Source organism: Furipterus horrens, unplaced genomic scaffold (genome assembly GCF_987537825.1).
Source record: "Furipterus horrens unplaced genomic scaffold, mFurHor1.1.pri manual_scaffold_2, whole genome shotgun sequence".
Classification (NCBI taxonomy): Eukaryota; Metazoa; Chordata; class Mammalia; order Chiroptera; family Furipteridae; genus Furipterus; species Furipterus horrens.
This window is the reverse complement of record NW_028327172.1, coordinates 122184810-122200400: the sequence shown is the minus strand read 5'-3', so window position 1 is coordinate 122200400 and position 15591 is coordinate 122184810. Positions and strand designations below refer to the sequence as shown.

The 15591-nt window shown below is 34.0% G+C and overlaps 1 protein-coding gene across 2 annotated transcripts in view; it reads left to right on the top strand.

Moving 5' to 3' along the window:
* The window catches only part of TBCK (TBC1 domain containing kinase), a 174089-nt gene that overhangs the window by 127728 nt on the left and 30770 nt on the right, over positions 1-15591 (top strand). For both annotated transcript variants that reach the window (XM_090266382.1, XM_090266383.1), the window contains exon 23: positions 9134-9309. In XM_090266382.1, the coding sequence (XP_090122508.1) occupies positions 9134-9309 (176 nt within the window). The remainder of the gene's footprint in view (positions 1-9133; positions 9310-15591) is intronic.

Genomic DNA, 15591 nt, shown 5'->3' with positions numbered 1-15591 from the left:
AGGCTCTCTTCTAAATAGTGGAAGTGTACATACAAATAAGTCCTAGTGCCTGTTTTCAGTGTGGAGCAAGGGCTATGAACGTGAGAAGCTCTGGCTAGGGTGAATTGAAAAAAGTACAAAGGATTTTAAATAAGAGAGACTTTATTCAGCATACCAAAGCTCTAGCAGTATGAACTATTATTTCATAGCATATTTGAAGAGCCTCTTTGTGTCACGTGCAGATAACATCACTCAGCATGCTATTACAAAGGTGTGTATTTATAGCGAACATTTTAGCACCTTCTCTGGGAAGTACAGAAAAATATAAAAGAAATTTAAGGTATTCATGTACCTGGCTCTGTGTTATCATCTGTATGTTTATATAGATCAAGCGCCTCACCTAGAAACATCATATATCACATGAGAAAAAATTTTTGAGATTTACTTTTGCAAGTTGTCCTCAAGAAAAGGTATATTTATTGTATTGAAATTTGCATTATTTAATTCATGGTTAGCCCTGTGATGTTCCCTGCCTCATAAGTATGCCTACTTTAAAAAAAGATTTTATTTGTTTGTTTGTTTATTTATTTATTTTAAAAGAGGGGAAGGGAGGAAGAACGAGAGGAAGAGAAACATCAGTGTGTGAGAGAAACATCGATTAGTTGCCTATCTTCCACCCCCAAATGGGAGCTTGGCCTGCAGTCCAGGCATGTGCCCTGACTGGGAATTGAACTGGTGCCCTTTCAGTTTGCAGTACTATGCCCAACGCACTGAGCCACACCAGTCAGGGCATAAGCATGCCTACTTTTGCTTTTTATACATTCTGATATATATTACAGATTTCCTTTAGAAGATTATTTTTTATATTCCAGTTAGTAATTATTTAGTAAAATTTAATAATCTTTTTAATATACTGTTTTGCTCAAAATTCATATAAAGCTTTCTCTTTAGGAAATGTATAGCAATGTATCTCACTTTCTGTGCCTCCTTATTTTAAGTTCTTAAATTCTAAAGTAGATAATTAACAAATGCTACTTTGCTTTTAAAGTAAAGAGATTTTAAATTGACTCAAAGAATCTGTACTATAGACATTCTGAGGCCACCCTGTCCCTAAGAAAAACCCTCAAAAGTTTGATGTACCTGGCTCTGTGCTGTCATCTGCATGTTTACATTGTTTATGTTTATTTATATATTTATACAATTTTATATTTATATTGTTGATATTTATACCAGGTACTATAGATGTCTTTTAGAATCCTTCATTTCCAAGTAGCCTTAGAGAGGCTAAGTTTATTTTTAAGATTTTGCTCTCACTCTCCCTCCTACTTCTAAACATACACACACACACACACACACACATTAGCATTTTATATGAAAACTGCTTTTTTCCATAAGGAAGAATGTCTGTTGTTTGTTTTTTAATCTGCTAGTATGTGTGTATTATAAGTATCACATACAGAGTTGTTTCTGATGCAGGATAAAAATATATTACTCTTAAAAGTAACAAAATTGTTGCTAAGAAACGTATCAACCATTTAGGTGTGAATCTACTTAATATTTCACAATTTTATGTTAAACTAGAAAAAATACAATTATGTAGTGATGATGATAACTTTACATCTGTGTGTTAGTAAAAGTTTGGAAAACTATATTAAATATTTTCATGTAATTAATAGGCTCTTTTTAAAAAATTCTTCATACATTTGATGAAGAGGGGAAAAGACATCAGTTTATTTAAATATTTGTTCATGCAAAAGGCAGAGTCCTTACCAATGAAACATTTTAGTAAACCTCAAACATTTTTATTCAATCATCTATATAAACTTTTGTGTGTCACCTTTTCAACCCTGAGTGCATGAGAGCCTACTCTACTTACTGGTGTCTTTTTTATAATTATTAATTTTTATCTGAATGTAAGAATAATAGTGATTTGATTGGTTTTCTTTAACAACACTACCTGTTATCCAGTGCCACATTTGATTTCCTATAATGCTGAAGATAACCATAACTTCTCATTTGTAAGGCCTTTTTGTAATTCTGTAAATATTTGATAGGAATTATCTTTAGACAAATTAGACTTATAGTTATGAAGTATTTAAGAGAGTTACAACAATGCTGGTTGAAAAAAAACATATATTTTTATATATGTTTAAATTTTCCAAAATAACATACTTAATGAATAAAACTGAAACACAGAAAAGTATTAAGAAAACAAATTAATTCACTAACTCACAGATAACCACTCATACAGTTTCTATCATTTACATTTATGTGAAAAAACACAAGGCCTGTCCAGAAGGTGTCCAGCCATGTAATATGAAAAGTAGAGACATTTATCAAAGAAGATACAAGATATAAGAAACATTGTACATAGGACAATGGCACCTCAGTCCCCGTCAGAGTAGACACCTTGGGACCTCACACAGTTCTCCCAGTCACCATCAGCTGCCCCATCGTATTTTCCTGAAATTCACTGATGCTCTGAAATCTCTTCCTTTTCAAAGGTGATTTTAGTTTTGGGAAAAGTCAGGAATTGCAGGGCACCAAATCAGGGCTTTAGTGGGGCTGAGTCACCTGGCTGATTTGACATTTTGCCAAAAAGCTCTGTATGAGATGTGATGCAGGAGCAGGCGTAGTGTTGTGATAAAGCTGCCAATCACCAGTTGTTCGTAGCTGCAGCCTTCTGAATTATCCAGATAGTTTCTATGAAGGAATGTTCAATCTTAATGCAAAATTTGATGCAGATCAGTTGTTCTACTTGCTTAGTCATTTTGAATGCAATGGCCACATAGTACACATGCTCACTTCTACTGTCCCCACTGACTAGGACAGTGAAGTCATCATTGTTCTCACATATGCAGTCCAATCCACTCTCCTTGGCTGCTATAGGTTACATCAGTGTCATGCAAACCATTCTCATTATATTAACAATGGCTGGACTTTTACAGACAGACCTCGTATATATACATTTGCATGTACACACACACACACACGCACACGGAGAGAGAGAAAAAGAATGCGGGGTGGGGGGGAGATAGAGGAAGAGAGATTTACTATGATATACATTCTCTAACTGGTATCATAGTGAATTTATGATTTTTAGAGTATTTTTCTGCTTAACAATATATTCTAAATATTTTTTCTTTAAGAAATATTTTTCTAAATTGTGATTTTAATAGATAAATAAAATTTTTTACATAAATTTGAGGCCATTTGTTTTTCCAATCCTTTTTTTTTTTTTTTTTTTTGAGACTACTAACATCATACCAAATGTTTTACCAGTTTTATTGGATTTTTCTGATTATTTTTCATTTTCTAAGAATTCTGTTATATCATCTAGAAATAAAAATAATTTATTTTTTCCAATATTTATGCCTCTTATTTATTTTTTTATTGACTCCATAGCAACTTTAATAACAATAATAGATAATATTGCTGATACCTATAATACATTTGCCAATTTCCTTTTAATAAGTCTGCCTCTGTGGTTGATAAGTAAAATGTCAAATATTTGAGTTAAAGAAAAGCTGCCTTAAAGAACATCTTTTATCATTCTAATTACTTTTTCTTCTAATATGTGTTTACCATGAGTTTTTCTGTTTCTAAAATTGAGAATAAATGGGAAGTTTTATTACATATGGCTTTATGGCACCTATACTGATTATTATATATTTTGTGTCCTTTAATTAAAGACGATGAATTATTTTTTAAATTGTCATAATATTAAACCATCCCTCATTCCTGAAATATTCTCTACTTGTCATTGTATGTCATTCTTCTAATTCAGATTTCCTATGACTTTTGAATATATACATGCACACACACACACTCCACATATTCTCTTCAGCCCAACTTAGGCCTATTGATATACAGGCATATTCAGATTTTTTGCTCATTTGAGAATAATAGAATCAATTTTTAATTCAATAATATAGAATTGTACATAGTATTGTATTATTTTTTTCAAATATTTTACATGCTTATATTTTTTCATTTATATATAATTACAAATGAGAAAGAAAAAGAATATTAAATATATTTATGTTTATAATTTCTTATATCTGATCATGTACACATACAGTTCAAATACAGATTTTTCTATCTTTATTGATTTTCCCCAAAACATCGGCTCTAGTATTTGACTATTTTTTAATTAATATATTTATTATCACTAAATTATTTTGCTTATTTTTCTAAGGATCAGAAATAGTTAATATTCACCTAACTGTATTCAATTAATTAGAGTATATTTTGCAAACCTTATATAGTAGCAACTATCATCTTCAATTTTTCAGTTAAGGAAAGGGAAAATAGCTGTGAGAAATTATTGAGGAAGATATAGATTTCAGTGTTCTTGATTAACCATCACAGTGCTCAGAGGCTAAAGATAATCTGATGATTTTGCCATCCCTTCAGGCTTCAACTAAAAATCTGGGCATAAGAATAGATTCTTCTCTGTAGCATTACTTAATCACATTTCATTTCCTCATTCACTGATTTTATTTTATTCACTCAGTCAAAATAGCTATTGAGTTACTTTGTGTCATATTTTATATTAGCTTTAGAGGTAAAAATATGAAAATACATGGAGCCTGCATAACCCATAGCACAATATTACTCAGGAAAAATAATAGAAGATTTATAAATATTATTTATTTATATTCAACAAATATATTTTAATACCTTTATGTGTATGGTAATATACTGGGTCCTGGGGAGAAACTAGGTATAAAAGCCATTTTCCTTGTCTTTGAGGAGCTTTCAGTCTAATGGGAAGCGAATAATCCTTTTGTAATAACTATGTGTACCAGATACCTATGGGGACACAGAAGAGAAACTTAAGTCTGTCCAGAGTTAAAAATAAAGGCTTACTTGAAAGCTAAGCAGTGATCCATTAGATGGACAAGGTGTGGCATTCTAAGCAGAAGAAACAATGTGTGCAGAGTACAGTGGTATGAAAAAGCAAATAATCTGCTAATACCAGAGCATAAAAAACAAGGTAGTGAGGGGTGAGAAAAGAGGTAAAACAGTGTGTGAGACACCATTCTAAAATACTTTATGGAGATAAAGAAATTGTAAGAGAGGTTAAATATCATACCCAATGTCACATACTATTAACTGGAGTGGCCAAAATTTGGGTCCAGGTGTCTGACTCCAAAGCCTAGAGCCTGTAGTCTCCTGCCTGCTATACACAGGGATGACTCTGTGGTGGGATTCACGTGCAATACTAAGGAATTTGGATTTAATTCTCTCATTGTCTAGAAGCTGTTGGGGTGTTCTGAATTATAAAAGTTACATGATAAGATTTTTCTTTTTAACACAAATGGCATTTGGAAGGTGGATTAGAAAGGATGACTTTAGGTACAGGAAAGCATAGAGAAAAGGGATGGAGAGAGAAGTGACAACTTCTGCAGTCCATGCCACAGACAATGAAGTGAGGTAGGGCTATGAATCGGAATAGATTCATGAGATATTTTGGTGGAACTTTGGGCTATGGTACATGGGAATGAGGAAGAATGAAGAGTCAATGATGTTCTAGATCTCTGTCTTGGATAACTAGGTTGAAATTGGTTCTAGGATCCATGACAGAAAATATGAAAAATGTTCTGGATGCCAGCCCTGCATTCGCATGTTAAAATGTCTTTACATTTATTTAGGCGCTTTTACATATGAAACATAAGTATGTACAGCTAAACCCCGAAGGTTGCTGGTTGCATATGCAACATAAAAGTATACAGGTATACTCTCATTAAAAGTCTACAATTTCATTGACTGGGGGGTAGGCAGGTGGTAGGGGAGAGCAATGGGGGAAAATGGAAAACTGTAATAGAAAAATAATTTTTTTTAAAGTCTACAATTTCAGACTCTTAGCAAATCTGTCGGAGGCATTCTCCCAATAGTTTAATGGACACAGCAAAATGCTTTTCTTGTTACCAAAATGTGCTTGCTTGTTACTATTATCATCACTAATACATTTTCATAGCCATTCAGAGAGTCCACTCTGCTGAAAGATGACTTTTTTCAGTAAAACTGCTAATAAGTTCTCAAACCGATTTCTAATACCTGGACATCTACACTTAATATGCATTGTATATAAAGGTTCTTGAACAGAATTAATAACTAATAGATTTCTCCAGTGTTATTGTATACTTATCCAAAATTCTTCTACATTGTCCATAAACAAAGTCCCATAATTTGAAATCATACTCACACAGGACCATTCCAATACCCATGATACTAAATGGGACAAAAGCTGTACAGAGGAAGTTTATTTGTATGCCTCTAAGTGGAAATTATACAATGAATAGTAAGTAAAATTATATGTAACTGTCCTATAAAAGAGAAACTGTATTCTGTATTTTTAATATTTTCTTCATAAAGCAAAGTAATATAATTTGTCCTAAATCTCATTTGCTAATCTAAAATTATTTTCAGAGAAACTTGCATACATTATATTAAATCTCTTTACTGATACATACTTGCAAAAATGTGGAAATCTATGGATTTGTAAATAATTCCTCCTTCCTTCTGTCCTTACCATTTTTACATAGCAATTGCTCTTTCCTTTTAAAAACTCCTCATATATGATGCATTTGGTTAGAACCAATGCCAAGGTCAAATCTTTTTAAATCAATCAGTTCTCCACAGAGAATACAATGTGAAGTCTGGTCAATAACCCTTCATCACCCAAGCCACATATTTCATTCAAATAAAACCTGTTTTTGAAATGCCATATTTATCATTAAATGACTAAAAGCAGGACTTGGGTAATCAAAAGTTCTTTATTTTAGCTTCATAACTGTATTACTTGGTATGAAGTCTGGGAAAAATACTTATAGAGAATGCAGTCTAATGAAAAAAGGAGATGGAAGCACTGATTGTATGGCTTGCTGATTTCAAAGGTGTTTAATCTTTCTGAAGCACTTTTAATTTCAAAATGTTTAAGTGGCTTTAATTCCTAATATTAAAAAAATTAGAAGTCCTAATACCTACTTTTTATTAAAAGCCAAAACCCCCTCTGGCTTAGTTGGAGCATTGTCCCATAGACTGAGGGGTGCGGATTCGATTCTCCATCAGGGCACATGCCCGAGTTGCAGGTTCAATCCCCATTCAGGGTACATGGGAGAAGATGGCTGATCAGTGTTTCTCTCTCACATCAGTGGCTCTCTCTCTCTCCTCCTCCACCCCTCTCCCTTACTCTCTCTCTAAAGGCAATGAAAAAAATGTCCTTGGTGAGTTTTGTTTTTTTTTTTTAAGCCAAAAACCCGTAAAGCTCAGCAATTTCCATTTATATTTAAATGCAATGGAGTGAGAGAACAAATGCTTTAGTTCTAAAAATTTTCCCTAGTCAGGGAAAACCAAGGAATGAGAACTGACATTCAAACTCCAACTGAAAACAATTTTTTAAAGTAAGTATGCCTTGTAAGTGATTCATATGCTTTATTCTGTCCTCCCTAGAAATTCTCCTTTGAAAATTTAAATGTGGAATTCTACAATGCAATTAAGAAAGAACATGTGTAAATGAGATAATAATTAAACTCAATTTTCAAAACTTACTAAGTATATGAATGAAATTTTTCTTTTGAATCTCCATGTTTTCAATCAAGTGAATTTTGAAAGTTTTTAAATTCTCAAGTTATGTCAAATGCGTTTTTAAGAGTTCTAGTGTTCAATAAATTTATGTTGAATTAAGTTGCATTGTATTGCTTTGCCTTTTGGGGAGGGGGGATCGTTCTCCCTACAAAATAACATGGAGAATTGTAAATAGCCCTTAGTCTAAATCAGTGTTAGGCCTTATCATAGACCAATTAGACCAATGAACTGGTTTGATAAGTCTGGAGTCTGCATTTACCTCCTTCACAATTTAAGATACATTGTGTCAACCTAAGAAATCTCCAAACCCATAGAGAATTTTTATGACTTTATTTGAGCCAAATTGACAATTGCCAGGAAGCAAAATCTCAACAGATTGAGAAAGTGCTCAGAGAATGGCAGTTTTGCACTTTATTTTATACATTAGAATCAAAGGGAAAGGCAAAGGAAGAGGTATGTGAAATCCATTGGTGATCATCAAGTAGGGAGGCAGAAGAAAACAAAGAAATCTCAGTGGGTAAAGAGTAAACGAGACAGACAGATGCTTCTTTTACCTTGGTGGGTATAGGGCAGTTAACGGTTAATATTTACAGCACATGGGAATGGTGTCCCCAGAGACCAGATAACAATGAGGGGTTCTGTGATCTGGTGGGAAGTTGTGCTCTGAGGGGTCTGGAAAAGGGGAGATTACTCAGCCATTTCAAAGGTGTGTTATCGTAGATGCAAAAAGACAATAGACAGGTTTAGTTAAGGTAAAGATTGACCTTTGTCAAGGAAGCTACTGGCCTAGGACATGACTACCTACCATGGCTCACTTTGAGTTAGGAAATTTTGATTTCAGACAATCCTTTGTTGTTACTTCAGGTCTCTGAGTTTGTGAGGCCACCATGCAGGCCTCTCCTGAGCTTGTCAGGTTTAGTATGTGACCCCTTTTTCGTCCACAGCTGTCAATTTGGTTTACTATCCAAGAAAACATATTGCTCTTTATTCATCTCTGACCATCTAATTTCCAATCAACCATTCATATATAATATAAATTAGGTTATAGGTCCAATGCATATATTAGAACTAGTTTCTTGAATTAGTATGAATACTGAGTTATATTACAATGCAATTTCTCATTTCCAGAGCTTGTAATTAATGTAATTCATAACAACTGTAATTATACTTAAAGTGAATGTGTTTAAAAGAGCAGCTTTTAAAGAGACATAGTACTTTCATAAGGAAAAATCTTCCTTCATCTGTTTCTATCACATTTGAACCATGATCTTGTGATGGACAAAAGAATAATGATTGTGGGAGAAGGGATGGGCTGGGTGGGGGGAGCAATGGGGGAAAAATGGGACAACTGTAATTGAAAAACCAAAAAATAAAAGAAAGAAAAAAAAAATAATAATGTGTTCCTATGTGTTTCCTATATTAGCCACTAAAAAAGTAAACCTCAACCTACAGTTACACAGTGCTATGTGCTATAGTGATTGATATCAAGGTATTTTATACTGGCTATAGTTGTCTCTCTATATTATTCTTAATATTTGTGTTATTTGTACATTTCTTTCAGTCAAGAGAAGCCATCCCATTAAATGACCTGAAGTCAGAAGTTTCACCCCGGATTTCAGCAGAGGACCTCATTGATTTGTGTGAGCTCACAGTGACAGGCCACTTCAAAACACCCACCAAGAAGACCAAGTCCAGTAAACCAAAACTCCTGGTAGTTGACATCCGTAATAGTGAAGAGTATCCTTTGCACATGCGGTTTTAAAGGATGGTACTGCCTTATTTAAAGGGCATGTGGTAAAAACAGTGAACATATCTGAGATTCCTCCGAATTCAAATAGCTAAGTAACTCTCAAACTTGGTGTAAGAATAGACTTGCATAATGTTTCGTAAGATAATATTACATACCAGAGAATTTAAAATGTTTTCCAAACAAAACCTGAATGTTGGGATATTTTCTTGGTTTTTGTGTTTCTCTGGTATGTATTGCTGTTCTTGGGGCACTTGAATCCTTCCTGGTTTAGATTAAATTTTAGCAAAGACAAGAAGTATTTACGTAGTCTACCTCATAGGCTAGAGAGCTTGCCAAATATCAACATTAAACTTGCATTTATTATAATTCCAAAATATTGGCTTATAGGGGACATGTTAAATATTTTCCACTGACATTAAATGTACCATAATATCTGGTGATTTTGCTTGGCATTAAAGTATAAATAGGTACAAAATAGTAACAGTTCAATCTTTCTCCTTATATTTCCATCATCTGTTAGATTTTTCAAACTTTTAAAAATAATATCCTTTTTTTAAATAATCTATTTTAAGTGATCTGATTAAGAAAAGCAAGGTATTTTAAGATGGCTACTTACTCTGCCACCATCTTTCCTCTACCTTTAAATAAAATAAAGTTTTTCTTTGTAACTCAATATATAAAATATAAATGAAAATGGTTTATAATTAATTTTCTTCATTAGTTAATGTGTATAGCATTTACTAACTATAAATGAGAACTTTGTGTAAATGAGAGTTAGCAGGTTGGTGGTTTTATATGCTAAAATTGACAGATTTTCATGTGCATATTTTAATCACAATTTTTGAAATGAAATTCAATTCATACAGTTACAGAACTCCTGAAGCAATTCGTGGAATCTTTGATTACTGAGGATAAATTTGAGAGCCCACTAATTCAAATGATATATCTCCATTTTATTGTGAAAAGTTACTCCTTTCTATTTTTCCTAAACTGTGAGACCACTGGGTTTGGAAAGAGTGTGAATGTCCATATCCCTTGTTGTTAGGGCATCAGGGATACTGGAAATTCCTTAGCAGAATAGGTGACTCCCAAAAGAAGCATTAAATTCCAGTTGACTGGTCAAGGACCCCTGGTGTAGAAGTTCTTCTTATCTGTTAACTTTGAGGGCTTAAAATACTTCTAATTTTTGACTTTTTACCTTATGTTTCTTTTGGTTGAACTTTTAGTCATAGCCTCTAATAAAACCATCAAAAAGCATGGCATTATAGTATAGTACCTTATTTTAATTTTAGAAACTATTACAAAATAATTAAAATAGTTCATGCACATATCACTCTTGTGATATTTTCCTTCAGATAATTAACTATTTGAAGTTTAAAAATACACATGATATGAAAGTAGCATTGAATCCAAGGTTTTCCAAACCTCATAGCCTAATTTTTGTTTAATTGATACTCTCCTTATTTTCTCCTTATTTTCTGCTAACCTGAACATTGTTCTCTAATGAGTATGGGTGAGTCCCCTAACGAAGGAATGCCATTGTGTCACCCCACAATACTTGACTCAAAGTTGTAACTAGGCAGAGACCTGGGGTTCAGACTAAATGGAGAGAATCAATATTGCTCTGTGCCACTTGGTGCAGGGGGAGTGGTGGCCAAGGGAATGAACAAAGAAAATAAAGTCACCCATCTTTCATTACCCTCCCATAGCATCCAACTTGTGAAATTTTTTAAATCCCCTTTTGAAAGCCTGCTTTAAAACCAAGGTATTCTTAATGTTGGGCCATTTATCCTAACAACATTCCTGATTTTTTCTTTCTAGTGTCCTCTTATTTTACCATAGTGCTTTGAAAGAATCCACAAGCTTAAACTCTTTTCTAAGTTTCATTAGTTATCATTGGATCTCATCTAGTATCAAGAATACAGTGAAGAATAGAGAGCTATGGGTTCTAAGATCCCTTTTGACTGAGATATCTAAACTGCCTCCCTGTGGCCTTTCAGAGCTGGGAAACTCATAGACCTTTCATAATCTCTTACATTATATTTGATCATATTATGAGGAAGTAAGTAACATTTCTTTCGTACTCCATTAATCTTAAATTCTGCTCTCAAGGAATTATAGGTAGGGAGAAAGTTGTACATAGTAATAAAGAGATCAATAAACTTATTCCTTCAAATTAATATGTTAGAATGTGATATTTGACTTTTTTAGATGTCATCATCATTAATAGCAACCAATAAATATTACTGTCTATGCTATGGATAATTTTTCGAGAAGAAGATATAAATATATAGTTCTTATTTACTAGGTTGCTTTTAGTATGAAGAATATGAAACATTAAAATATTTTATCTGAAAAACAAATGAACAGTAAAGACAATAAGTATTAAGTGCCAAATGAGTGGTACAAACAACGCATCAGCAAGGGAGTAATCTCTGGCTCAGAGAAGCAAGACGTGGATGGGGTCCTGTCACTTTAATCTTTGTAGCCCCAGCACCAGATTGGCACTTGGAAAGTACCCAGAAAATTTTGGTATAAGGAAAAAGGCAGGATGGCAGGCACAGTGCCCCTTACTCTCTTTCCTGTACCCTTCAAAGCTGTAACATAAAGAGACTGTTGGCAACACGTAACCCCTTTGGCATTCTGTAAGTGATCCAGTGACTTCGGAGGCCTTTCTTCCTTTAAACCCAGATGCAAGATGGTACTTACAGGAAGTCAGGAGAATCAGAATTTAGAGCTAGAAGCATTCATCTAACCCAACATTCATTCGTTCAGCAAATACATACTGCCGTCTTAGTATGTGCTAGCCTGTAATTAGTGTACTAGATTTTGAGGATTTGTTGTGAAAAAAGGACAAATTCCTTGCAGTCATGGAAATTGCATTTTAATTGGAGAGAGAAACATATCAGTCATATGATCTTTAATAGCAATGAACGCTATACATAAAAATAAAGCAGGGCAAGTGATAGAGAATGATAGTTTTATAAAATACTCAGAGAAAGCCTCTGAGAAGTGGTAACATTTCAGCAGAGAGGAATGATATGAAGAGGCAGACTATAAATAATATGGGGACGGACATTCTAGATTCTAGGGAGGAAGTGCAAGAGCAGAGCACTGGTGTATGAACATGCTTGGCTATTTGGGACCGGCAAGGAGACCAGTGAAGAAATAGATGAAGCCAGAGGCAATAAAGTACTGAAGCACAGAGATGATATAGTATGGTCAGAAATCTCTGCAATGTGATTTTAGAGTTACTAATGTGCCTTTACACCCTGGATACCTATAGTCACTAATTCCTGAAAATCCACAGTTAGGGATTTATGCTGTTGCCTTAAGACTTTTTAGTGTCCCATTGAAAATGCAAATGTATGTGGTGCAATGTTATGCCTCATTGGAACTGATTTCTAATAATAGCCATCTTAAAGCTCTCACTATGTGCCAAGCATGGTGCTAGCCCTAAGATGTAGATGCTGTTAATACCTCTTTTTATTGATGAGGACACGAAGCTCAGAAAGACTGAGCAACTTGCCCAAGGCCATGTAACTGGCAGTTGGTAGATCCAAGCTCATACTCCTCAGCTTTATGCAAGTAGCTATTTGGTTTCTGCATAGGGCTCTTAAGCACCAACAAGACTGAAACAAACGAATTAATATAAGTTAATGACTGAATGAAACATGTATTGATGCAAAACTATATGCATGTCTTCATATCTTACAAACAGCAATTACTTTTGGTACCTGAATACATAAGGCACAATCCCAGGTGAGCAAATTGACCAAGAGTTGTCCTTATACAGACACAGTCACAGATTCAAGGAAAACTGAACGATTTTAAATTTTGGAAAGCAAAGTTGGAATATTGTGAGGGAAGAAGCATGTTAGAAATGTTTTCTCCTACTATAATGACAACATATACTATTTAATCCATTAAAAAAATTATTAAATTTTCTCCAAAACTATCAACAAGATGCTTATGTTTTAAAACTTAAGAAATTAAAGCCTGTTGAAATCCTTGTAACTTTTTTTTTAAAGGAATCATTTTTGTAGACTATCTCTTAATTCTGACCAAAGTAAATCTTTGCAATTAAACTCTGGTGTTTATGTGACTTTACCTATCTGTTTAAGTAATGAATAGATATATAATACTAGCATATTTAAAAAATAATTTTATATCTCCCTTGCCAACAAAATGTACTTCTACACAGTAGAGGAATAATTATTTTAAAAAAAGAAAGAAAGAAAGAAACTCTGTAACACTGAAGGAAAGGTCTGTTTTGCTTTTATAGGTTTTTAAACAGGAAAACTTTGTCTACATTTTCATATAGGTGAAAATTTTGCTTTTCTAATTTGTGCTTTTAGGAGATTAAAATCTAAATTAAGTTTCATTTCTTTCTCTCTTTTTTTTTTTTTACCTATATAAAATAATTCAAATGATTGTTTATGAAAGGGATGAAGGCAATTTTACCCTTCAGCAAGGTAAGTTACTGTCTACCAATGAACTTAAAGGACGATCTTACTAACTACCGGCTGGACCCTTCCTATGTAGGAAAGGAAAATCTTTTTCCTCTTTTCTTCTAAGTTCTTGGGGCCCCTGTAACAGAAGACAACAAAGCCTACAAGTATATTTAGTACGAGTTGATGTAACATGGGAACCTTCATAAGTAAATGAAGACCAGAAGAAGTGGTTTAATCAGAGTGTTTTTTATGCAGGTTTGATGAAGAGTGGATAGTCCTGGGAAAATGGGACAGGGCAAAAAGAGTATGAGCTACGTGTAGTTAAACTAGGGGAAACGTACAGGGCCTGTGCGTTCAGGTTCTCTCAGTATCCCTCCCTGCATCATGGTAATGAGAATGTTCTATACTTTGGTACAGGGAGGGCACTTGTTAGTTGCAGGTTTTATGCCCTGGTTCAGGGGAGGATCAGAAAGTCCTTTCCACATAAGTCATTTCTCAAATTCCTGCAGTTTAAAATACTCAGTAAGCCAAAATACTCTGTTTGTGGATAGCATGTCCTGAGCCCCATCACCTGAAACTCTGCCAAAGTTTCAGTAATTTAGCTTGTAATATACATGTCCTCAATTAAAATACAAACACCCTGCAAAAGGTAATGTTTTAATGTATTATCAGTTTTTGTGGTTGTAGGTGAAATACATATCAACAATCTGAGTAAAGTACCACTAACCTCAGTGGGCACCGGTGAGGGTGGGGAGTACAGAAAAGGAAAGCTGGGGGACATGGCAGGCTTCACCCACCTGACAATGAAGAATAACTCCAAATTTAGAATAATGAACTGTGGCGACGATCTAGTCTAAATCCATAGTATTAGAGCCAAACAGCTTATATCAAGGAGGCTAACCTGCAAAGTTCTTGTTGAAATCATAATTTATTTTTGTTTTTATAAGAAAAATGTGAAATGTTAATCTAGGTAACATTAAGTCAGTTATGTTTGTTCATCAATACATTACTCGGATTTCAGAACAGACAATATGTAATTGCATATTTTAAAGAGGCAAGAGAAAACATTTCCCATGTAGTGGTATAAATTCCATAAATAGTGTTCATAGTTTCAAAGATAATGCACAAGCTAAACTGTTGTTTTCTTGAATAATTCTAAATATTTTGTTTCAAATTTCTTGGAGTTTCTATTAAGAGTGATGTTAGTCATGTAAATGTGTGGTCCAACTGGTATTATCTATAAACTGAACTACTTCAAAAGGATCTTTTTTTCATTTGCTTGAAGTCAAGGCTGTTTTTGCAGCTTTATTTGCAAAACTCTTACCTTTTGCTTTATACTGGAAGTTATAGGAAAGACCATTTCAGGCCTAAATTTTTTTATTTGAAAAACATAAACTCAGTTGCTTTCATTATTATACCATGTTTTTCATCCTCAGGAATGCTAGCACTTTCTTGCCTCCATTCAGTGAATTACAAATACTCTGGATGTGCGTGGCTAGCATCTATGAGGGTGAGAAATGAGACTAGAGTAGGCAAAGGCAGCTTCGTGGAGAATGTTGCGTAAGAAGTTTGAATTTTGTTCTAAAGGCTGTAAGAAAATATTAAAGAATTTTCATCAGGTAAGTGGCTTGCTCAGATTTGTATTTTAGGAAGATAAGTGCAATGTGGAGGAAGGACGAGCAAGGAGGTCCTGTGCTGGCAGGACTGGAAGCCTGGAATGTCCCAGAGAGTGGATGTGCGCAAATACCCCTTCATAGTCATAGCACAAAGAATGAGGACTGTAGATGTACCCTGAAATGAACCAATTTTATTGAA